We start from the raw sequence: 25,145 nt of genomic DNA, 5'->3' as shown, positions 1-25,145 counted from the left end.
GCCTGCCCGCCTAACAAAAATCCTGGCTAAACCCATGGACGAAGGATGAAGCTCATGTTTTAGGTTCAAATTAGTATCTTCTTTCTTTGACTATAACAATCTTCTCCTCTCTTTTGACCCAAATGGTAGATGGCAAAGCAATATGGAAACATTTACACCCTTTGGGTAGGGCATCTGCCCTTTGTAGTGCTGTCTGGATTCCGAGCAGTGGAAGAAGCGCTCGTTGACCACTCTGAATATTTTGAAGACCGACCACGTACTCCTTTCCTTATGACTGTAGGAAAAGGAAAGGGTAAGTAGTGAAATGTGAGGATTTCCACTGGTATTTTCCCCAGGGAAAACATTTAAAGGGCTGTCTGGAAAAACAGAACAACAGAGCTTCTCTGTTAATGTTGCACTCAACAGGAAATGGGTTGTAGACAATACTAGTTCTATTCGAAGTAGACCCACTGAAATTAATTGGCATGACCAATGTAGGTTTATTAATTTCAGTGGGTCTACTCTAACATTGTTGAATACAACCCAGTGCCTCTAGCAAGTGCTCTCTGGAAGTAGCAATTGTAGTGCACTGTGGTAAGAGTCAGCTGCAGGCAGAAGTTTGTTGCCTGATGCCATTTTAATGCATTTACTGGCCTGGATCTGAGTGCTGGATGAAGAACTTGAATTCCTCGCTCTTTCTACCCAAGTCTTTGATGCCTACATCAGACTGGTGCATTGCCAAGGCACAGGTTACAAGGTGTAGCAGGTATATAAGAGGTAAAGACACCTGGCTAAGTGCTAGCTAAGATGTTGATCTAACATCCCACACAGCTTTTATTGCAGTAAGTGAGCAGAGTTCCTAGGTTGGGGAGCAAGCCAGCACTCCTTTGAGCATGTTGGACTTGCAAGGTTAGTTCATACATGGCATCTCTGTGCCCTTGGAGATGGAGGCAGTGTTGGTGCCAGTTTGGCACCCAATTCACTCTCAGTCCCTTTGCCAGGATGAGGGAACTGCCCAACTGGCTTTTGCTGTGTCCAGAATATGTTGCAGAATACACACCTTCAATAAAACACCAGTCTGGTGGCGCCAGTAGAAATATAACTTATTGACATCACACACCAGTGAAATTATATCCTTAAAAACAGTGTGGAAAACTTAGCTGAAATGGGTTTTTGACTGAAGTTTACTGCTGGTGTTTAACATTCTATGAAAGCTCAAGTGATACCTTCAAGTTCAGTGTTCACTGCAGAAATTTGTTGCTTAGTGTCAGGGGACTGCCATCGAAAGCGGGGAGGGAGGCAGAAATGTACAGGGAGCCTCCGACTTTGCTGAGTAGTAACACCTCGTCAGAGACTGGTGAGAGCAAAGCCTCCTGCGAAACGGAGGAGGAAAGGAGGGGGGAAGTGAGGCAAAGGCTCACAGAGGTTACTGCCAGCCCTAGCACCACTGCCAGGCAGGCTGATAGGGAAACAGACATGCAGCTTCCATCGCCTAGTTTTCGCAAGGGAGTCAAACGTAAGGAAAGGAGGAAGCTGGGGGTGTCGAGGTTCTTAAGCTGGGGAGGGGACAGGAAGAACCCACTCTTGGAATCTGCTAGTGACTGAGGCAGACATGAACTTTGGGTTTCTGCACTGTATATAAAGGTAAAGGTAAAGGGACCCCTGACCATTAGGTCCAGTCGTGACCGACTCTGGGGTTGCGGCGCTCATCTCGCTTTATTGGCCAAGGGAGCCGGCATACAGCTTCCGGGTCATGTGGCCAGCATGACTAAGCCGCTTCTGGCGAACCAGAGCAGCGCACGGAAACGCCGTTTACCTTCCCGCCGGAGCGGTACCTATTTATCTACTTGCACTTTGACGTGCTTTTGAACTGCTAGGTTGGGAGGAGCAGGGACCGAGCAATGGGAGCTCACCCCGTCACCGGGATTCGAACCACCGACCTTCTGATCGGAAAGTCCTAGGCTCTGTGGTTTAACCCACAGTGCCACCTGCGTCACCAGTGCCACTGTATATAGTTTGCACCTAATAAAAACTGTAAAAAGGCAGGTCGGAGCCCTGGCTGTTTACTCGTGAGCAACCATACGCATCCCTGACACTTAGCTCTTCCTGCAGGTGGGCAGCTGTTGCGCCCTCTCTCACTCAGTTGCCATCCCTGGGCAGTAAGGATGGAGTGCACATGGCCGGGTGGCTGTTGGGGGAATTCTCACTGGCCTCCTTGAGCAGCTGGCTCAAGTTCCCACCAGCTGCTGCACTTCAAATTGGCCAGTAAGTGGCCTCTTTTGGGGGGATGCACCTCGCTGGCTGAAATGGCATTGGCTGTGGCCTCACAGCTAGCGAGGCAGAAAAGCTGGCAGCGCCATCCTGCCTCAGCACAGTCAGACAAGGAGCAAAACTATCCCCTCCTCCCTTGTCATTAACCTTTCTCATTTTTCAGGTCATTTTTGCGTTTTAAAATGTTTTCTGCTTTTCAGGTTGCTGCTTTAACAATGTTCTATTCCCTTCATTCACTGTTTAACCTTATTTTGCTTCCCGTATATCTCCTGACCTTACTACGGTTGCAAATGGTTGCAAATGCCATATTAAGGGCTGGGAAGGAATTTCCCTGTAAACAAATTGGCTGGTGTAGAGGTTTTGCCTTCCCCATAGCAACAGTTAAGGTATTGGGTGGAATCCTGGTCTTCAAGTGTGGGGTGCATCACCCAGTAGTGATCCTGCACCATTTTCAGCGTACCCTGTTAAAGTGGTCTTGGTGGATGTCTCTGTCCTGAAGCCAAGCATGGGGAAGTTGAGCCATAGGGCTTCCAGCGGTGGCCTTAGGATGGTCAACGTCTTGAAGAGGCCATAATCCTGGCATGGATTACAGATTACATCTGTAATCAAAAAAGTTGTGGGCATTTTTAATCCAGATCGTTGTTTGTCTGAGTTATTAATCATATACATATACATTACATGTAGACATTGACCCAGAAGTGGGTGGCGCTCTGGCTGGGCCCACAATTACCAGTGTATCAGATACCAGTTTTCCCTACAAAAGTCAAATTTTGAAGTGCTTTCCAGAGATCTCGCTTTTCGCTGACACATTAGTGCAGGAACTTCTGAGACAATTAGATTTCTGTTTGATTATCACATCCAACTCCTTTGATAGCCATGCTAGGAATAATAGGTGAATCAAATCAAATTTATCTCATTGGGAGATGCTGACATATTTGTTGGTAAATGTTTGCTTAGAAAACGCTGAATGTTAGCACTATTCAACAGGGCTCTCAATAGACTCATGGTATGCTCAGGTGTGGTCTATTGCTTTGGCCAAGAAACTGACCTGTCAGGTCAGGGTGGCCAGAAGCAAGTTAAGTCCTTTATCCTTCTACAACACTTGGCATCCATTTGTCTCCCAAATGAGAAGTGGAATTTTTTTCCTTCCAGGGAAAGATGGAAACTTGTCAACATTACACATCAGTTAAATTATATCCTTAAAAACTGTGGGGGGTGTCTGCTGGGGTTTAAAGTTGTAAGAAAGCTCATGTGATACTTGCAAGTTCAGTCTTTGTTGCAGAAATTACCAGCATATTAGGTACCAGTTTTCCCCACAAGAGTCAAAATTGATAGAGACGTCCAGAGATCTCACTTTTTGCTGGTACTGCAAAGTGGAGGAACTTCTGAAACAATCAGACTAGCACACAAATTGAGACAGCTAAAACTTGGGAGTGAACCAATGATGAACTTCTAAATGATGAAAGGCAATGGAAAGTGATGTTCTGGTGGGAATTATGTAAAGTAAACAATGCTGGCCTATATTGGAGAGATACTCATGCATTAAATTGAGACGGAGTCAGAATCAACTAGTAATTCTTTGCATTACAGAGACTAAGCAGATCTTGCATGCAAAGGCATGAACTTCAGTTCTGGGCTAGGAACTTAATTTTTAACACTAATTTCTGAGAGCAATAATTTGTCACTGGTTTTTCTTTTTTTCTTCTTTTTAATAAATTTTATTTTCAATGCAAAATTACAACAAAAATTACAAACATTGAATCCAAAATGAAACTATACAAACAAGAAAGAAAAACAGAACACAAATGGAAAAAAGCAAAAGAAAAAAAGCCCACATCTACAAATAAAACCATATCTTCATTGTAATCTAGTCATTACATACATATACACATAATGACTTCCTTCCTTTGTTCTAAGACCTCAAAAGTTTTACTCTTTCTAAATTGTTGTGTCTAATGTAGATTACCTCTATCTTTATACTTTTTACACCATTTTTCTTTTTCTTTAACCCTGCAAAGCATCATTCATTACATGCCGATATGCTTACTCCAGAACAATGTTTTTTCATATACTCGTTAGCACATCCCCATTCTTTTAATAATTTCTGGTCCGATTGTCCCCTTATGAATGCTGTGAGTCTTGCCAGATTTATATATTCACAAAATTTAATTTGCCATTCTTTCATTGATGTAATTTTTCTCCCTTTTCAATTTTTTGCTATAAACATACTGGCAGCTGTCATTGCATAAAGGAATACTTTCCTTTGATTGTCAGGAATATCATTTGTGATTATACCTAAAAGGAATGCCTCCGGTTTTTTACTAAAAGATTTTTTTATTTCTTCATATGTTTCATTCCAAAATTGTTTAATAGGTCAGCATTCCCACCACATATGAAACATTGTTCCTATTTCTTTCTTGCATCTCCAACAGGTATTTGATTTTAATTTGTAAATTTTAGCCAATTTTACCGGAGTTAAGTACCATTGGTACACCATTTTCATCAAATTTTCTCTGATTGTGTAAAATGCCGTAAATTTAATATCACATTTCCATAATTTCTCCCATTGGTCCAGCCAAATTGTGTAATCTATATCGCATGCCCATTTAGTCATAACTTTGTTTACTTCTTCAACTTTTAACTCCCATTCTAATAATAAATTATACATTTTGGATATACTATTTTTCGAGTTTTGTAATAATACTTTTTGTAATTTTGATTCTTCTTTTTCAAATCCTATTGCTTTATCCTGATTAAATATTTGAGCAATTTGATGATATTGTAACCATGTGGTGCAGTATTGGGTCACCTCTTCGTATGGTCTTAATTTTACTTGGCCCTGTTCCTCCTTTAGGAGCTGCTGGTATGTCGCCAATCTTCCTATAGTATTTTTCTTTTTAACCGATATTACTTCTAACGGTGAAACCCACCATGGGGTTTTCGGTTCTAACAACATTCTATGTCTCACCCAGACCTTATATAACGAATTTCTAATTACATGACTTATAAAGTCTTTATGCACCGCCACTTTGTTGTAAATTAGATAGGCATGCCAACCGTATCTGTTGTTCCATCCCTCCAAGTCTAAAATTTCATTATTATCTAATGTAATCCAGTCTCTGATCCAACTAAAGCATGCCGCATCGTAGTATATTCTCAGGTCTGGGAGTCCAAAGCCACCCCGCTCGTTTATGTCAGTTAATAATTTATGTTTGATCTGTGGCTTTTTGCCTTGCCTTATAAATTTTGTTAGATCCGTTTTCCATTTTTAAAAACAATCATCTTTACCTATTATGGGGATCATTTGAAAAAGGAACAGGAATTTTGCTAAGATATTCATTTTAATAGCCGAAATTCTACCCCAGTGTTAAGTTCGATCTTGTCCAAATTTGCATTTCTCTTTTTATTTCTTCCCAAAAAAATTTATAATTATCTTCAAACAAATTTATATTTTTCATTGTTATTTGAATTCCTAAATATTTCACATTTTTTAAAATTTGTAATCCAAATTTTTCTACCAGTTCCTTTTTCTCTTGGTCTCCCATGTTTTTTACCATTAGTTTCGTTTTTTTCTTTATTCAAAGCAAAGCCTGAAACCTTTCTGAAGTTTTCCATTTTTTCTAGAGCCTTTGCTATGCTTTCCTTTGGGCTTTCCACCATTAACACTAAATCATCAGCAAATGCCCTTATTTTATATGTTTTCTCCCCTAAGGATATTCCATTTATTTATTGGTCTAGTCTGATTTCTTGATTTAGTATTTCCAAAACCAAAATGAATAATAATGGTGAAAGCAGGCACCCTTGTCTGGTGCCCTTCTGTATTTTAAAATAATCAGTCATGTTGTTGTTGTTGTTGTTGTTGTTGTTGTTGTTGTTGTTGTTGTTATATTTGCTTCTTGTTGTTCATAGATTGCTTTTAACCCTCTTGTAATTTGGTCTCCCATGTCCATCTGGTCTAATATTATTTTTAGCAATTTCCATGAAACTTTATCAAACGCCTTTTACGTATCCACAAATACAAAGGCTACCTTCTTATTCGGTTTCATGTCTAAATACTCAATCATATAAATCACTTTTCTTATATTATCATTCATTTTTCTGCCTGGCAAGAACCCTGCCTGCTCTTTGTTTATACAATCCTGCAAAACTGTTTTTAATCTTGTTGCCAATATTTGTGCATAAATCTTGTAGCCGTAGCCATTATTAAGTAATGATATTGGTCTATAATTGGTTATGAACTCCTTATTTCGTCCTTGTTTTGGGATTACTACTATATGAGCCTGCTTCCAGGTATTGGGAATCTTCCCATCTTCTAGTATTCTATTTAAAAGTATCTTCATAGGTGATAATAGTGATTCCATCTGGGCCTGGGGATTTTCCCAATTTCATCTTAATTATTGCTTGATGTAGCTCTGTCATGGTGTGATGGCCTGGGATTCCGAGTCTGATAGCGATCCGGAGGAATCCCAGCCGGCACAGGAGTCCCCGCCTCCAGGGCCGGCTGAACTGGGGCAAGGCCTAGATGCTGAGGAAACTCAAGAACAGGCACCAGGTGAAATCATTCAGGCCCCAGAGGTGCTGGAAGACTCAGTGGCTACAGGTGAGCCTCCCCCGGGGCCCAGTAACCCTTCAGCCTCTCCTGATCTGCAGAGGCTTAGGGCAGAGAGGCGAAGGGAACTGGTGTCTCCCAGGAGGAGTGCTCGCCTTAAGGCCAAGAGAGGAGGGGCTTCTGGGGGCCGGGACCGCCCCCGGCCTTAGAAGAAGATAAAGGTCAGGCAGCCCGGTCCCAGGTTGCGGGAGCAACGTCGTTGTGAAGTATCTGCTTTACCCAGTCCTTGTTCGGCACTCCCAGTGTGCCTGTTCCTCGCCCGGCTTCCTGTTTCTGACTCTCCGGTGTTCCTGTTCCTCGCCTGGATTCCTGCTTCTGCCTTACCAGTGTTCCTGTTCCTTGCCTGGACTCCTGCTTCTGCCCTACCAGTGTTCCTGTTCCTCGCCTGGCTTCCTGCTTCTGCCCTACCATCGTTCCTGCTACCCCGCCCGGCTCCCTGTTGATCTTGGCCTACGGTAATAGTACCTTATCCCCCCTGGGACCAGCACAGTTTGCTCCCGCCACACCCGCACTCCCTCTTTGTTGGGGTGCGTTCGGGAAGAGTCAGAGGCCATGGCTGACCAAGCGGCTACATTGTTGGCAATAGCCCAGGAGAACCAGGCCTTGAGGCACACCGTGCAGCAGCTCAGTAACGTGGTTACGGCACTACAGCAGCGTTTGGACGCCCTACCGGCTCCTGGGGCCGACGCCCCGGCTTCTGGCAAGTACCCAGTGGCCTTGCCTGAGAAATTTGATGGGGCTCCGGCCAGCTTTCCCATGTTCCTTGCCCAGGCCAAGCTGTATATTCAGGGGCGCGCCCGGAACTTCCCTGACGACCGCACCAAGGTGCATTTTTTGATTAGTTTGTTAAAGGACCAGGCGGCCAAGTGGGCGTTGCCGCTGCTCAGGCAAGACTCCCCCTTGCTGGCAGACTACGGGGGGTTTTGCAATCTGTTGGAGGCCGCGTTCGGCAACCCTCAGAAGGGGAGTCAAGCCAACCGGGCGATTCGGCGGTTGAGACAGGGCAAGTCCAAGGTGGCCGCATACACCACAGAATTCCGGCTGCTGGCACAGGACTTGACCTGGAACGACTCTGCTCTTCGGGACCAGTATCTCGAGGGGCTTTCAGATGAGATACTGGACCAGCTGGCCACAATGGAACGCCCCACCACGCTAGACGCCCTTATTCAGCGGAGTCTACAGATAGACGATCGGCTAGAGGACCGGCGTCAGGCTCGGGGCCGCCGGCACCTCCAGTTCTCGGCCCCAGTGTCTACCAGCAGCCCCACAGGCCCAGCTGAGTCATTGGAGGAACCCATGCAGCTTGGGGCAGTGCGGCCACGTCTCTCCCCCGCAGAGAAGTCGCGGCGTCGGGAGGGGAATCTATGTCTCTATTGTGGCGGAAGCGGACACTATGCACGGTCCTGTCCTGAGAAACCGCCAACCCCAGTAGCTGATGGCCCTGGCTACCTGGGGTCCCAAACAGCACAGAATGGGGCCGCACCAATTGAATTACAACACCTTATGGTTCCGGTACATCTATACCCTCCAGGAGGGCCATGGATTCTTACCCATGCTCTGGTGGATTCAGGGGCAACCCGCTCTTATATGGACGCTGCTTTTGCTGCCCAGCATCGGGTGCCACTTCGGAACAAGCCAGAACCGGTACAGGTGGAGGCAATCGACGGACGGCCACTGCGTTCGGGCGCCGTCACTCAAGAGACCCAGCCCCTGGTCCTGTGCCTCCAGCAGCACCGTGAGATGCGAACTCTGGATATTGCCTCCATGCCCCGGTTCCCCCTGGTGCTTGGGATGGACTGGCTAGAGGCTCACAATGTGCAGATTGACTGGGTCAAACGGACTGTACACTTCCCAGACCCCAGTTCTCCTGCTGAGACTGAGATGCTAGCAGCTGCGCCCACTGAGGAGGCTGCTGCAACGCTCCCCGCTGAGTACCGGGACTATCACGACGTGTTCGAGGAACGGGGGGCAGACCAGCTGCCGCCGCATCGGTCCTTTGACTGCGGCATAGACCTCCAGCCCGGAGCGCCTCTACCGGTGAGTCGCTTATACTCGTTAACAGAGCCAGAGCGCGAGGCTTTGCAGGACTTCTTGCGCAAGAACCTGGAGCGTGGGTTCATTAGACCTTCTACCTCGCCCACTGCTGCGCCAGTGCTCTTTGTTAAAAAGAAATGTGGGGAGCTCCGCCTTTGCCATGATTACCGGGCCCTGAACAAAATTACCATCCCGGACCGGTACCCCTTGCCCCTTATTTCGGAGTTACTGGAGCGGGTGCAAGGGGCGCAGGTGTTCACCAAGCTAGACCTCCGGGGAGCCTACAATTTGATTCGGATCCGCGCCGGGGATGAGTGGAAGACAGCATTCGGGACCCAGTACGGACAGTTCGAATACCTGGTTATGCCCTTTGGTTTGTGCAACGCACCTGCTGTGTTCCAACGGTACATCAACCACGTGTTCCAGGACTTGCTAGACAAGTACGTGGTGGTGTACTTGGATGACATTCTGGTTTACTCCCGTGACCCGGCGTGCCACGAGGGCCATGTCCGGACCGTGCTGCAGCGCTTGCGCGAGCATCGTCTGTATGCAAAGCTCAGCAAGTGCGAGTTCCATCAGCAGTCAGTGGACTTCCTGGGTCATCGACTCTCACCAGGTGGGGTGCAGATGGATCCTGGGAAGGTGGCAGCGGTTCGAGAATGGGCGGCACCTCGGAACCGCAAGGACCTACAGCGTTTCCTGGGGTTCGCCAACTATTACCGGACCTTCATTGCGGATTATGCTCACCGCACCACCCCGTTGACCCGGCTTCTGCGCCCCAAGACGCCGTTTTCCTGGGACAAGGAGGCGGAGGAGGCATTTCAAGGGTTGAAGGCCTGTTTCCAGAGAGCGCCAATCTTGCAACATCCGGATCCTTCTCGACCCTTTGTGGTAGAGACTGACGCCTCCAGTACGGCTCTCGGTGCCGTCTTGTCTCAGCAGCACGAACCGGAAGCGCCACTCTTACCCTGCGCCTTCTATTCCCGCCAGCTCCTTCCAGCGGAGCGTAACTATACCGTGTGGGAGCGGGAACTACTGGCCATCAAGGTGGCCTTTGAGGTTTGGCGCCACCATCTTGAAGGAGCAAGACACCCGGTGGAGGTGAGAACCGACCACCGGAACCTGGAATACCTCCAGACCACCCGCAAGCTGAACCAAAGGCAGATCCGGTGGGCGTTGTTCTTTTCCCGGTTCCAGTTCCGGATCCGCTACATCCCTAGCTCCCAAAACCAGAAGGCGGATGCCCTGTCCCGGAAACCTGAAGACAACGCAGACACGGTTCAGCAAGCAGCACCCACCACGATCCTACCACCAGCTGCATTCCTGGCCACCCAGGAGGTTGAGCCACTGCAGGCTCGGGTGCGGGAACAGCAGCGGGTCGACGCTTGGGCCCAGGAACGACTCCGGGAACTGGCCGAAGGATCATGCCCTCAGTATCCAGGGCTGGTCTCGCATCAGGGTCTTCTGCTGCACCACGGGCGCCTGTACATCCCACCAGGGCCGCTGCGGGCTGAGGTTCTCCGGATGACCCATGACGCTCCAGCGGCGGGGCACTTTGGGCGGTATCGGACCACCCATCTGGTAAGCCGTGAGTTTTGGTGGCCCCGTTTGAAGGCTGACGTGGCTCGCTACGTCGCTGGTTGTGACGTCTGCAGGCGGGCCAAGGGGCCTACCGGGCGACCCCCCGGCCTTCTTCAGCCGTTGCCGGTTCCACCACGTCCTTGGCACACAGTTTCTCTAGACTTTGTAGTGGAGTTACCCCCGTCTCGTGGCTGCACCTGCCTTCTAGTTTTCTCCGACCACTTCACGAAGATGGTGCACTGTGCCCCCTGCCCATCCATACCCTCAGCTAAGGAAACCGCGCAGCTGTACCTTCAGCATGTCTTCCGCCTGCATGGCCTACCTGAGCGTGTAGTGTCCGACCGCGGCGTTCAGTTCACGTCCCGGTTTTGGCGTGCTTTGCACCAGGCCCTCGGAACAGAGGTCTGTCTCTCATCTGCTTACCACCCACAGACTGATGGCCAGACGGAACGGGCGAACGCGGTGCTGGAACAGTACCTCCGGTGTTACTGCAGCTACCAGCAGGACGACTGGGTCGACCACCTAGCATTGGCGGAGTTCGCTTATAACAACGCGGTGAATGCGTCCACCCAGCAGACCCCGTTCCAAGCCAGTTATGGCCTTCATCCACGGTTGTTTCCGGATGTGCTGCCGGCATCTGCGGTCCCTGCGGTGACAGAGTGGCTTCAGGAGCTCCAGTCCCAGCAACAGCTGTTGATGGAGCAGCTGCGCCAGGCCAAGGAGGCGTACAAGGTCCAGGCCGACCGCCACCGCCAGGTGGGGCCGGAACTTCACGTCGGTGACTTGGTATGGCTTTCCACTCGCCACCTCCACCCTTCTCGACCTTCGCGGAAGCTGGACGCCCGGTTCACCGGCCCGTTCCCTATCGTGGACCAGGTCTCGCCTGTGGCATTCCGTCTCCGGTTGCCAGCAAACCTGAAGGTTCACCCGGTATTCCACAGGTCCCTTCTGAGTCCGGTGGCCCCACCCGACGAGTTCCACCCGGACCGTCCCCGACCGCAGCCAGTTTTGGTGCAGGGAGAGCCTGAGTACGAGGTGGAACGCATTCTGGACTCCCGATACCGCAGGGGAAGGCTGCAGTATCTCATTGACTGGAAGGGGTATGGGCCAGAGGACCGTTCCTGGGAACCAGCGGTCAACGTCCACGCACCTGCCTGCATCCGGGAGTTTCATGCAGCGTACCCCAGCAAGCCGGGTCCGGACCCTCAAGTGAGGGGGGGGCCTGGGAGGGGGGATGGTGTGATGGCCTGGGATTCCGAGTCTGATAGCGATCCGGAGGAATCCCAGCCGGCACAGGAGTCCCCGCCTCCAGGGCCGGCTGAACTGGGGCAAGGCCTAGATGCTGAGGAAACTCAAGAGCAGGCACCAGGTGAAATCATTCAGGCCCCAGAGGTGCTGGAAGACTCAGTGGCTACAGGTGAGCCTCCCCTGGGGCCCAGTAACCCTTCGGCCTCTCCTGATCTGCAGAGGCTTAGGGCAGAGAGGCGAAGGGAACTGGTGTCTCCCAGGAGGAGTGCTCGCCTTAAGGCCAAGAGAGGAGGGGCTTCTGGGGGCCGGGACCGCCCCCGGCCTTAGAAGAAGATAAAGGTCAGGCAGCCCGGTCCCAGGTTGCGGGAGCAACGTCGTTGTGAAGTATCTGCTTTACCCAGTCCTTGTTCGGCACTCCCAGTGTGCCTGTTCCTCGCCCGGCTTCCTGTTTCTGACTCTCCGGTGTTCCTGTTCCTCGCCTGGATTCCTGCTTCTGCCTTACCAGTGTTCCTGTTCCTTGCCTGGACTCCTGCTTCTGCCCTACCAGTGTTCCTGTTCCTCGCCTGGCTTCCTGCTTCTGCCCTACCATCGTTCCTGCTACCCCGCCCGGCTCCCTGTTGATCTTGGCCTACGGTAATAGTACCTTATCCCCCCTGGGACCAGCACACATGGTTATTGGAGAGTTTAGGTCTTGAATCTTTTCTTTCTTAATTGTAGGTATGTCCTTTCCACATAAATACTCTTTTATTTCATCCTCTGTCTCAGTTCCTGCTTTATATAGCTCATTACAATATTTTATAAAGCACTTTTCAACTTCCTCGGGATTATCTAAAGTTCTCCCTTCTTCCACTATTGTCACTGGTTCTTCATAGGCATTATATTATCAAATGGTCACACCTGGAGGCAACAGAGACGGTTTGGTATTGTTACTATGCGGAAGCTAGGACTGGGGAGGAAAGGCATGGAGCACCAAATAGAAGAGGAAGCCCATCAGCTCGTGAAAGTCTTTGCACGTTCAAAGGGTATGTGATGATAGGTGACGGTGCTGGGTTGGCATATGTCTGAAGAAACCTTTGTGTATAACCTCTGTACATTTTGGAAAGGAATGTGATATGTTTTGTTTGATTCCTAATGAGCCTTAAATGGAATGCTATCATTATATATCTTTAAGTGCCAAGAAAAAATGTTCCTCTTCAAACAGCTGTTTGGCTGATAAATATTCTACAGCCTTTTAAATGTGCTTATGGAATGTTTTGTTATTTTGTTTTAACTATTTACCTGGGTTTTTATCTTGTATTTTTACTCTGTGAAACACCCTAGAATCTTGTGATGAAGGGTGGTATATAAACCAACCAATCAATTAATTAATTGATGTTAATAAACGAATTGCTGGAGATCCCTGCAGTTTCTCTTGTCCACCATAAAATACCATTCTCCGTATGAACAGGAGTGGCTGAACTCACATTAGTATAACTTTATTTTGCAGGTCAACCACTTGACCCCTCCATGCCCATCACTAATTCAGCCTCCAACGTGATATGTGCTGTGGCTTTTGGGCACCTGTTTGCTCTTGAAGATAAAAGGTTCCAGAAGCTGATAGAAGCCATGAATTTTCTCCTAAAATATCTGTGTAGCTTTGCTCATTTTGTGAGTTGTCATTTTCATTCCTACTGAGCCTGACAGGTCTCCCAAGTGCCTTAAATCCCTCAATCAGCATTCTGGAATCCATTACGATAGAAGTTAGAGTGTTGGAAAACTGAGTTCAGGTTTAAATCTAATCTGAGATAAGGGCTATTTACGATCTCATAGCATAAATAATTTCTCAAGATTATTAAAAAAAATTGAAAGAAAGAATAAGGAGACTATGTCCAACCACAAGGGACTCTTTGGAGGAAAAAATTGATAAAAATGGAACAATAACCTTTCAGAATAAGTTGTCTAGAGCCCACCTTAAGTAAACAGCAGTGAACAAAATAATCTTCTCAAGAAGAGAATTCTACAATTTTATTGTCATTATGGAAAAATAAATGTGTCTATTCTTTGCTCACTGTATATCAAGGCTTATAGGACTTGATTGATGAGCATATGTCTTGGCAGCCATATTTTGGACCAATTTAAGATCCCAGGCTATCTTCAAGTTTTAAGAAAGACAAATATTATTGGGGGCAGGGACCTACTATGGCACATTGACTTGCCAAACATCCAAATGAGCACTGAGCATACACAGACCACAGACCAGGACATGTTGGTGATATAATTTGGAAATGCAAGGACAGCATGGCTGGCTGGCTAAACTCCACATGGCTACATTTTGCTGAGGGTGTGAAGGTTGTCTGCCTGGAATATACAATGGCAGTATTTGAACCTTTGTGCCGTAAATATTTATGCATCTCTAAATTTTGGAATTCATGCATCTCTAAATTTCCGGCCACGTGACCTGGAAGCTGTACACTGGCTCCCTCAGCCAATAAAGCCGCAACCCCAGAGTCGGCCACGACTGGACCTAATGATCAGGGGTCCCTTTACCTTTACCTAAATTTTGGGAACATCACTAGTAAGTTTCAGGAGAGACATAAATGCCCATGTTTGAATAGTGCTACCATAACGGTTGAAGAGTTCAACTCTAAACCCAACAGAGGTGCATTGATTTTCCCAAGGGGGAGGGGCAAATCAATCTCCCGATTTGTATTGCAAGCAGGGGAGCTGCAACTTAGCAGTGTCAGTCATTATGGCGCCTATGGTGTAGCCCCTTTGCTGGATTTTTTAAAAAATGAAACAGAGGTCTGCAACTCAAGCATTCCCTGCACTGCTAAGGAAAGCAGCCCCCTTCTGTATGACCTCAGCTAAACCCTTTTGACCTGAGGGGGATGGGTGGACTTGCCAATTTCAGTTTCTCTTAGTTTCTCATTTTTCCTGTCTTAAAATTGGTTCTCCACATTTCTACATCAATTTCTGATATGTTTTTTTTAAAAAAAATTCTCATGAAATTTCATCGGCATTTTGGTGCTAATTTCTCCTAATGCACACATTTGTATGCAATTTTGCAAAGTTGCAAATTGCAGGTTTGAATGTTATTAGAGCATCTTAAGCATCTGCAGTCCCGCTATGTGCTCTGACATACAGAGCAAGGACATGTTCTATGAAGAACTAGAGCAGGCTGTCAGGAGAGGGAGCTTGCTATTGCTGCAAAGGGTGAGGTTCACATTTGTGAACTACAAATTTGTGCCTTATGAGAAGATGTTTCCTGCACTGAGAAAGGCAAGGATCAGATGATGTGTCAATGACTACTCGCTAAAGCTACATCAAACATTCAACTCACTGCTGACAGTGAAAAATGTATGAAGGCATGAAGACAGCCTTTGGACCAACAGCCAGGAAAACTGCGCCACTGAAAACCTTGTCTGGAGACACAGCAGCAAGCAGATGAAGTGATGCTATTATCATTATCATGAATTGTGCTATGGGAAAACATGGTCTCAGACACATGTTTACTGGACAGTATCCAGTCTTTGCCTCTCTTTGAAGTGCTGAATGTCCCTCTCTCCCTTGATAAGCTGAATAACGCCTTCAACTCTCAAGCATGTGGTACAACCCCAGGACAGGATGGAATCCCAACGGAAGTGCTGAAAGCTGGTCTCAATTCCTCCCTCATGATAATAATTTATTATTTATACCCCGCCCATCTGGCTGGGTTTCCCCAGCCACTCTGGGCAGCTCCCAATCAAATATTAAAAACACATTACAGCATTAAACATTAAAAACTTCCCTAAACAGGGCTGCCTTCAGATGTCCTTTAAAAGTAGGATAGTTGCTTATTTCCTTTGACATCTGATGGGAGGGTGTTCCACAGGGCAGGCGCCACTACCGAGAAGGCCTTCTGCCTGGTTCCCTGTAACCTCACTTCTCGCAATGAGGGAACCGCCAGAAGGCCCTCGGCGCTGGATCTCAGTGTCCGGGCTGAACGATGGGGGTGGAGACGCTCCTTCAGGTATACAGGACTGAGGCTGTTTAGGGCTTTCAAGGTCAGCACCAACACTTTGAATTGTGGTTGGAAACGTACTGGGAGCCAATGCAGGTCTTTCAAGACCAGTGTTATATGGTCCCTGTGGCCACTCCCAGTCACCAGTCTAGCTGCCGCATTCTGGATTAATTGCAGTTTCGAGTCACCTTCAAAGGAAAACCCATGTAGAATGCATTGCAGTAGTCCATGCACCACTCTTGCGAGACACTCCGTGGGCAGGTAGGGTCTCAGCCTGCGTACCAGATGGAGCTGGTAGACAGCTGCCCTGGACACAGAATTGACCTGCACTTCCATGGACAGCTGTGAGTCCAAAATGACTCCCAGGCTGCACACCTGGTCCTTCAGGGGTACAGTTACCCCATTCAGGACCAGGGAGTCCTCCACACCAGCCAACCCCCTGTCCCCCAAAAACAGTACTTCCGTCTTGTCAGGATTCAACCTCAATCTGTTAGCCACCATGATGCACTTTCATGGGTTTGTCTTGCAGTGTTGGAGGAAATAATCCATGCCACACCACAAGACAGGTGTGACCTGTTTATCGTGGAGTGACTCGCTGACAGGGTCTATCCCCAATTGCAATGTGGCTTTAGAGCACAGAGGTCAACAGGCAACATGATTTTCTCTCTGTGCTCCCCTCTGCAGGAGAAATACTGAGAGCGGAGACGTCCCTTGAACATCGCTAATCCAAAGCATGAACCATGTGACCAAATTTTCTCTATCTTTCCTTTAGCTGTATGAAATGTTCCCATGGCTTATGAAACATGTATCAGGGCCTCACCAGAAGGCCTTGTACTGCCTGAAGGCAATGCTTTCATTTGCAAAGGAGGAGATAGAGAAGCATAAGGAGAATCTATCTCTGCATGAGCCACAGGATTTCATTGATTTCTATCTACTTCAGATGGAGAAAGTAAGTATCGATTTTGCAACTGAATACTGCTCATCCCAGGAGTCATTATATTCCCTGTTACATGTGAATACTAATCTGTTGCCAGGAAACCAACATTTTTTCCTGAATCTCAGCTGGAAACCACCTTGAGCTTTCCCCAAATTTCTTTCACAGTTTTTTAGTTGCTAAAGTGGGTGAACGTCCATCTATTGAAGCATCGATTGAAATGGCTAGGAAAAGGCAGATATTTTCATAACCCCAAATATGAGTGGGAATGAGTGGGAGTTCATGAGTGTTGAGGGGTCTTCCCTATGGAGCATTGCTTCTGTACATAAATTATTTTGTATTGTTGTTCATCTCACATTCAGACATGGACTGAGAAAACAGAAAAGCACTGCTTGTTGGTTCAAAGCACTGCTTGTTGGTTCACCAATCTACCCAGTGGACACAATCTGTGGCTTACACATCTGGCCAATTTTTTGTATGCCATCCCAGGCACCTCCAGTTAACAGTGATCAAATTATACCGCTCCTGGGGGCAGATCCAGGGGCAAAGGAAGGCTGTCTGGCACCCAGTGTGGGGTGTCAAGGGGCGGGGCAAACCACCCACAGGGGCAGGGCAAACCACCCAGCTGAGCATGTGCAGCGCCACTAGGTGTGGCACATGTGCAGCGCCACTACATACAGTGGCACCGCGTGTGCGCCATATGGACAGCAGAGGGATCCTCCGCATATGGTGGTGGTGCGATGGCGGCGGCTCATGCCACCACGCCCGGGGGTGGCAGGGTGAACCCCCTGCGGGGTGCCTTCTTGTCATCCCCCTCAGAGATGGCACCCTAGGTGGACTGCCCCCAAATCACTGGTAGCATGGATCTGCCAACCTAGCAGTTCGAAAGCACGTCAAAGTGCAAGTAGATAAATAGGTACCGCTCCGGAGGGAAGGTAAACGGCGTTTCCGTGCGCTGCTCTGGTTCGCCAGAAGCGGCTTAGTCATGCTGGCCACATGACCTGGAAGCTGTACGCCGGCTCCCACGGCCAGTAAAGCGAGATGAGTGCCGCAACCCCAGAGTCGGTCACGACTGGACCTAATGGTCAGGGGTCCCTTTACCTTTACCTTTAGTGCACATTTTGAATGTGTGCTGCCAGAGAGATTCGATTGGATCCCTCTCCTCCTGCCAGTGCTGGATTATTACCCCAACCCACAGATCCTCAAATGCAGCACCAGCAGCTACAACTGTGGTCACAGGAAGGTGTGCATAGATCTCTTGCCACAACCAACTATGAAGCACAGAGCCGGCCAGCCCATTAGGCGGGCTGAGGCAGCTGCCTTGGGTGGTGGAATGGCAAGAAGCGGGATCTCTCTATCCAGCCCACTTTGTGGGCACTGTTGTGAAATTCAGGTAAGGGGGGCAGCAGTGGCAGCAGGGCGGTGGTGGTGGCATCTTCCCATTTTGCAGCAAGCAGTGTAATGGGATGCCCTGCCCTTCATCAAGCATATGTTGGTGTCATTGTAGTAACTGGGTAAAATAAGATAAAGTAAGCGCTGAAGGACAGATTGTAATGCATGTGAATGACTTGTCACTTTCCTCATTTTCAACATCAGAGCAGGAATGACCCAGAGTCCACCTATGATGAAGAAAACATGGCTTGGTGTATTTTTGACTTCTTTGTAGCAGGGTCAGACACAACCGTCAGTTCTCTGAAATGGGCGCTTCTCCTCCTGGCAAGTCATCCAGATATCCAAGGTGAGAGAGGGAACAATGGGAGCCTGGGCTTCTCTTGATCTCTAGAGTGGACCGTAATTATTTAAAGGTTTCATTCACATCTAATGAGATGATAAAACAAAGAACATAAAACATCAGAAAGAGTTAAAAGTAAGTGAGCTTATGATGGAAGTTTGGGGAGACAAAGTGTTATTGAAATAAGCTGAATGCTTTTGACATACATGTATGGCATCACAGAGTTCTATAGCCCTTGTGAGCATTAACCCTTTACATCGCATGCTGGATGCTTTCATGACACATTATTATATGAGGCCTTGAGAAACTTGGGACCAGGTTGCCTGAAACAGCCCCTGTAAGGTCTGTAACTCCTTCATGGATCACTGCCTTGTCATGGCAAAGGGGCCTGAATAACTCAGAGAAGCTATGAGCTATGTCTTGCAGTGCCAAAGAATGCTCCAACTACCGCACAATTGCGATCATTTCACACACTAGCATGGTTATGCTTAAAATTCTACAAGGCAGGCTTAAGCAGTATGTGGACTGAGAACTCCCAGAAGTGCAAGCTGGAGGAACCAGAGACCAGATTGCAAACATGCGCTGGATTATGGAGAAAGCTAGAGAGTTCCAGAAAAACATCTACGGTACTTCTCCTTCATTGACTATGCAAAAGCCTTTGACTGCGTGAACCACAGCAAACTATGGTAAGTTCTTAAAGAAATGGGAGTGCCTGATCACCTCATCTGTCTCCTGAGAAATCTCTATGTGGGACAAGAAGCTACAGTTAGAACTGAATATGGAACTGGTTGGTTCAAAATTGGAAAAGGAGTATGACAAGGATGTATATTGTCTCCCTGCTTATTTAACTTATATGCAGAATTCATCATGCAAAAGGCTGGACTGGATGAATCCCTAGCCAGAATTAAGATTGCCGGAAGAAATATCAACAACCTCAGATGACAGATGACACAACCTTGATAGCAGAAAGTGAGGAGGAATTAAAGAACCTTTTAATAAGGGTGAAAGAGGAGAGTGCAAAATATGGTCTGAAGCTGAACATCAAAAAAACTAAGATCATGGTCACCTCCTGGCAAATAGAAGGGGAAGAAATGGAGGCAGTGAGAGATTTTACTTTCTTGGGCTCCATGATCACTGCAGATGGTGAGAGCAGTCACGAAATTAAAAGACGCCTGCTTCTTGGGAGGAAAACAATAACAAACCTAGACAGTATCTTAAAAAGCAGAGACATTACCTTGTCGACAAAGGTTTGTATAGTTAAAGCTATGGTTTTCCCAGTTGTGATGTATGTAAGTGAGAGCTGGACCATAAAGAAGGCTGATCGCCAAAGAATTGATGCTTTTGAATTCTAGTGCTGGAGGAGACAATTGAGAGTCCCATGGACTGCAAAAAGATCAAACCTATCCATTCTAAAAGAAATCAACCCTGAGTGCTCACTGGAAGGACAGATCCTGAAACTGAGGCCACAATACTTTGGCTACCTCATGAGAAGAGAAGACTCTCTGGAAAAAAACTCTGATGTTGCGTAAGATTGAGGGCACATGGGGATGACAGAGGATGAGATGGTTGGACAGTGTTATAGAAGCTACCAGCATGAGTCTGACCAAACTGCGGGACGCAGTGGAAGACAGGAGTGCCTGGCGTGCTCTGGTCCACGGGGTCACAAAGAGTCGGACACAACTAAATGACTAAACAACAACAAGGTCTGTAAGTTCATTTGGCCACCTGAGGACATTCTGCTGGGAGCACAACACCCTACAGAATGCAGTAGGGTAGTGACCCCAAAATAGGAATTTTCTAATGTTGCTCTTGTGTTGTGGAATGCCCTTCCCTCTGCCTTTCATGAAGCATTTTTGTTTTTGTTTTGGTAGATATTGTTTTTATATTGTACATAATGTACAGTGCCAGGAGATGCTTAAAACATCAAGCATACTTCCAAATTAGTAGAATAAATACATAAATGCAAGCGGCCACCCCCTCACTGCAGAGTAATGTGTGCCGTGCACAAGGATGGCAACAGATAAGCATGTGGCATTGGGGGCACGTTTCCTTTCCCTTCCTCAGACCCCCTCCTCGCTCCTGCATTAAAAGGTAAAGGGACCCCTGACAATTTAGTCCAGTCGTGAACGACTCTGGAGCTGCAGCGCTCATTTCACTTTACAGACCGAGGGAGCCGGCGTTTGTCCGCTTCCAAAGACAGTTTTCTGGGTCATGTGGCCAGCATGACTAAGCCACTTCTGGCGAAACAAGAGCAGTGCATGGAAACTCCATTTACCTTCCAGCCGGAGTGATACCTATTTATCTACTTGCACTGCATGCTTTCGAACTGCTAGGTGGGCAGGAGCCAGGACCGAAGAACGGGAGCTCACCCCGTCGTGGGGCCTCGAACTGCTGACCTTCCAATTGGCATGCCCAAGCAGCACAGTGGTTTAAACCGCAGCGCCACCCGCTCCTGCATTATTGCCCCACTTTTGCACACATATATTACACCTTGCTCAGCATTCAGCCTAGAAGAGTTCTGGTAGGCTCATTGACTCCTGGAATTTGCTTTGGCCGTGATAAAGGAATCTTTCCAAATATAAATGGTAGCTTAACACACAGTTAATGTAAGCCACCTTTTCCTCTGCTTGGCTTAGTGGGTGATTTTCTTTTTGATAAATTCTTATTTATTCAGCCTGCAGAGGGCTGGCCAAGAGGTCCCCGGGGGGCACCATCATTGCCCCTGCTGTGAAATAAGTACCTGAGCCTCATCCCTGCCTCTCCTTGCTCCGTTACATGAGTGATGTTAGCCAAAGATCAAGCTGGAAAAGGAGGATTGGTGAAACAGAGTAGGAAATATTGAGGGCTGAGGGGTGGAGGATTTAAAAAAATATATGTGTAAAACAGACAGCCTTGAATCACAGACCTTCAGCAAATCCAGCCAGCTCTGTTAACCAGAAACAGCTGAGATGAGGTTTGCTTTCAACCTTTTCACACCTGGGATCTAGAGCGGGGAAGAACCATGTACACTGACTTGAGCTCCTTGGAGTAAAAGATGGACTATAAAGATAAGAAACTGAGGCTTGTTCCCAGACCCTTTTGGAAAATAAATGTCCTTCTGAAATAAAATGCAGTATTCAAAAAAAAACCTTCTGTTTCCATCATTTTCTTCAGATAAAGTCCACAAGGAGATAGAAGATGCTTTAGGTTCTTCTCACACAATCTGCTATCAAGATAAGAAGAAACTGCCCTACACCAATGCTGTGATTCATGAAATACAGCGCTTTAAATATGCCTTATTTTTCGGGATCGCCAGGAAATGTACAAAGGATGTGAAGCTGTGTGGTTTTCTCATTCCCAAGGTAAAGAAGTGTGGCAAACTGCACTCCTGTATCTCAAGAGCAAAGAGAATCCTAGAGTAACATACTGAGAGATGCATAAAGCCATAGAGGAACTTCCTGTGTAGTCAAAAACTTGAAGGGCAGGAAAAGGATGCAAGAGCAGGAGCTCCATCTGTAGACATGTTTCACCACTGGCTAGTGCTGTTCTATTGGGAATGTGAGGCAGGGGAGGAACACGCAGTGGCTAGAGGTCATCTTCTGGGTTCCTTTTAAAAGAGGGATAGGGATAAGGAGGTCACCCTGTTTCTGCCTGTACAAGTAGCTTATTGATGGGGGGGGGGATTGGGAATGAATCTGGCCTTTGGTAAATGTGAATCCCCCCCCCCACACACACACACACAAAAACCCTAGTCAGTATGAATTCAGTTTGAATTCGTCAAAGATTAGTTGCAGAACAGTGAGGAACAATCCAGAAATGTATTGGTCTGAGTGCCAATCATTTGTTTCTTCTTTGCAGGGAACTTATATTATTCCTGATTTCCGCTCTGTTCTTGTTGATCCCACAAGATGGGAGACACCTGCAGTGTTCAACCCAAACCATTTCTTGAACAAGGATGGACAATATGTGGCTAGAGAAGAGTTTCTGGCGTTTGGTGCAGGTAAATCCAAAAGTCCAAGCTATGTTGTGATCTGTAAAAAGATAAAGGTAAAGGACCCCTGACAGTTTAGTCCAGTCGCGAACGACTCTGGGGTTGCGGCGCTCATCTCGCTTTACTGACCGAGGGAGCTGATCTTTGTCCGCAGACAGTTTTTCTGGATCATGTGGCCAGCATGACTAAGCCGTTTCTGGCAAAACCAGAGCAGCACACGGAAACGCCGTTTACCTTCCCGCTGGAGTGGTACCTATTTATCTACTTGCACTTTGACGTGCTTTCGAACTTCTAGGTTGGCAGGAGCAGGGACCGAGCAACGGGATCTCACTCAGTTACGGGGATTTGAACTGCGACCTTCTGATCAGCAAGCCATCCGCACCCCTGTAGGCATCTGTAGGCATGCTTAATGGTCTGCTTCCAGAAAATGGCAACAGTAGCATGAGGGGCAGAGCAGTCTTCTACATACCAGTCATGAGTCTGATTCCACTAGGTTTCAGTAGTGGCTATTGGGTCATATTTGCCATCCTGTATTAATGGTTCAAATTTGTTTTCGTTTTCCATGTTCTGTGTGTTAGTATAGAGATAACCAAAACCATGAGCCCTTTCCTTCCACTTGGTTCCTTCTTGTAATTTCCTGCCCTTATTATGTCATATTATGTAGAGTGTTTTATAGCTACAAAGTAATGAACCCTGGAAAGTAAGCTATTATTCACTTGCTGCCTTTCCCTTGTCTCATCCTCAGGGTCTCGCATGTGTTTGGGTATGCTGCTGGCAAATACTGAAATTTTCATCTTCCTGACCACCCTGCTGAGGGCATTTCGCTTCCAGCTGCCAGAAGGAGTGAAAGAACTCAATAAAGAGGCTTTACTGGGGGCTACAGCACATCCCCATCCTTATAAACTCTGTGCGGTTCCCCGCTGCAATGCATAATAAAATATGAAAGTACATGGGGCTGCACCTCTGCTTCCTCTCCTTACCAACTCCTTTGTCACTCCTGACACATAAGAGTTTCCCCTTCCCATCTCATGCAAGTACTGTAGTCTCTCTTCACCTTCCCAGCTCCATTTCTGAGGCTTCTTCTCTCTTCTTTTCTGCAGCTCTGCTTTGCGCTCATTTTCACCATCACCCCATCACCATCTTCAAGCTCTTTCATGCCCCTGCTGTCATCTTCCACCCTATCCATGCCTCCTGATCCCTCATTCCTTTTCAGCTCCTTTGCATCCCCATTCCTACCCTTACTACTTTTCCCCCTTCCCCCTTTTTCCTCAACACCTATATAATGAACAGCCTCCTTTCAGCACACTCCCCATGCCAATATAGGTGACTGTATCTTTAAGATGAGTAGAATCCCAAGAGCAAGGCTTGACCAGCTGGAGAAGGTTAAGTTCTGTTTATGGGTCCTGTACATTTGTAGCCATCTGCTTTTTAATAAAATATCTCTTCCAAATCACTACACTGAATCTGGAACTTCATTTTGGGGGGGAAACACATGGGATCAGGAGTGAAATACGTTGTGTGGAGGCACTGTGGGATATTTGATGACTTCACATCCTTTATCACTCTCCCATGTGACTGCTAAGAAATGGAAGAGGGAGAATTTTAGAGCAGCCATTCCTCCAACTTCTGCTATTTTTTCCTTCAACCACAGAAGTTAAGAGTAATATGGAGGTGGAGGGACACCAAGACCACTGTGGTTTGAAACAACAGCAGAAGTTTGAGTAAAGCAAGGATGGAGGGATCCTGAGCAATTGTTATTCATTTATTTTTAAAAACTGTTTTAACAAGGAGAAACAGCAGAGATGGGTAGTATATAGAGGTGTACACTAAAACACCAACACAACATAGACTTTCAAACTCCCTTCTTGCTGTATTATTACCTTATTTTAAACTGCCACTCCCCACCCCACACCCCAGTGTGCAGAGACTGACCCATCTCTGGATCCTATCCAAGCTGGGTCGGTCCAGTAACGCAAAGAGCAAACTTCTTTATAAAAATATAATAAAGTTTTATTAAAAGAAGGCTACAGGGTTTTAAGAGTGAGAGATTTCTGGTAGCAGCGCAAAGTAAAGTACGGCAACTTGGAAGCTTAAAAATAAAGCTATCTTATCTCACTTTGTTCTAGCTTTTAGGATTGTTAACAATTTTGGATGGTATAAAAGTTTTAATTTTGCTAATATGTGGTGGCTGGTTAATTTCGTACTTTTTGAAGAGTATTTTCTGAGAAAGTGGCTTATAAATGTATCAAATAAACAAATAAATAGTATGGACTGACAAAGAGCAACTTTTTGCGGAAGAGGCTAAATGACTAAACAACAACATAAGCAACACACATAACACAATATTTAAAATAATATAAAAATGACAAGCTCTTATTAATACTGAAAAGCACAAACCCATGTTGACTAGAGCATTAGAATGGTTGGGGCATGGTAGCACCAGAGCTTGTCTCCCTTCTGTTTCACTGACCTTGGTGCTTTCCTGCTCTTCTTGCTCACAATGTGCACCTTGATCTGGTGTGGAAAACCTTGGCCCGCCACATGTTGCAGAACTACAACTCCCACCAGCCCCAGGAAGTACAGCCAGTGACCAGCACTGTTGGAAGTTGCAGTTCTGCATCACCTGGAAGGCCAGAGGCTTTGCAAACCTGCACTGCATTATGTTGCAAGCAGATTATTTCTTCTATCTTTTTTTGTAGCAAAATGTGCTGCATAGCAACTGCTAGATCTACCTGTGTGTGGCCAAAGGTACCATGCTTGGAATGAAGTAATCCCGATTAACTAATTCATTTAATTAAATTTTCATTT

The 25,145-nt window shown here is 46.9% G+C and overlaps 1 protein-coding gene across 1 annotated transcript; it reads left to right on the top strand.

Moving 5' to 3' along the window:
• The first annotated feature begins 112 nt into the window (after window positions 1–112).
• Window positions 113–23,799, top strand: LOC114598071 (cytochrome P450 2J2-like). The gene is made up of 8 exons (XM_077929666.1): window positions 113–292; window positions 12,595–12,744; window positions 13,209–13,369; window positions 16,474–16,650; window positions 18,232–18,373; window positions 21,521–21,708; window positions 22,205–22,346; window positions 23,083–23,799. The coding sequence occupies exons 1-8, from the start codon at window positions 130–132 to the stop codon at window positions 23,268–23,270; spliced, it is 1,311 nt and encodes a 436-aa protein (XP_077785792.1). The 5' UTR covers window positions 113–129; the 3' UTR covers window positions 23,271–23,799.
• Window positions 23,800–25,145: the final 1,346 nt, after the last annotated feature.

This window comes from Podarcis muralis, chromosome 6 (assembly GCF_964188315.1).
Source record: "Podarcis muralis chromosome 6, rPodMur119.hap1.1, whole genome shotgun sequence".
NCBI lineage: Eukaryota > Metazoa > Chordata > Lepidosauria > Squamata > Lacertidae > Podarcis > Podarcis muralis.
The sequence above is the reverse complement of the archived record's forward strand: the minus strand, read 5'-3'. Positions and strand labels throughout refer to the sequence as shown.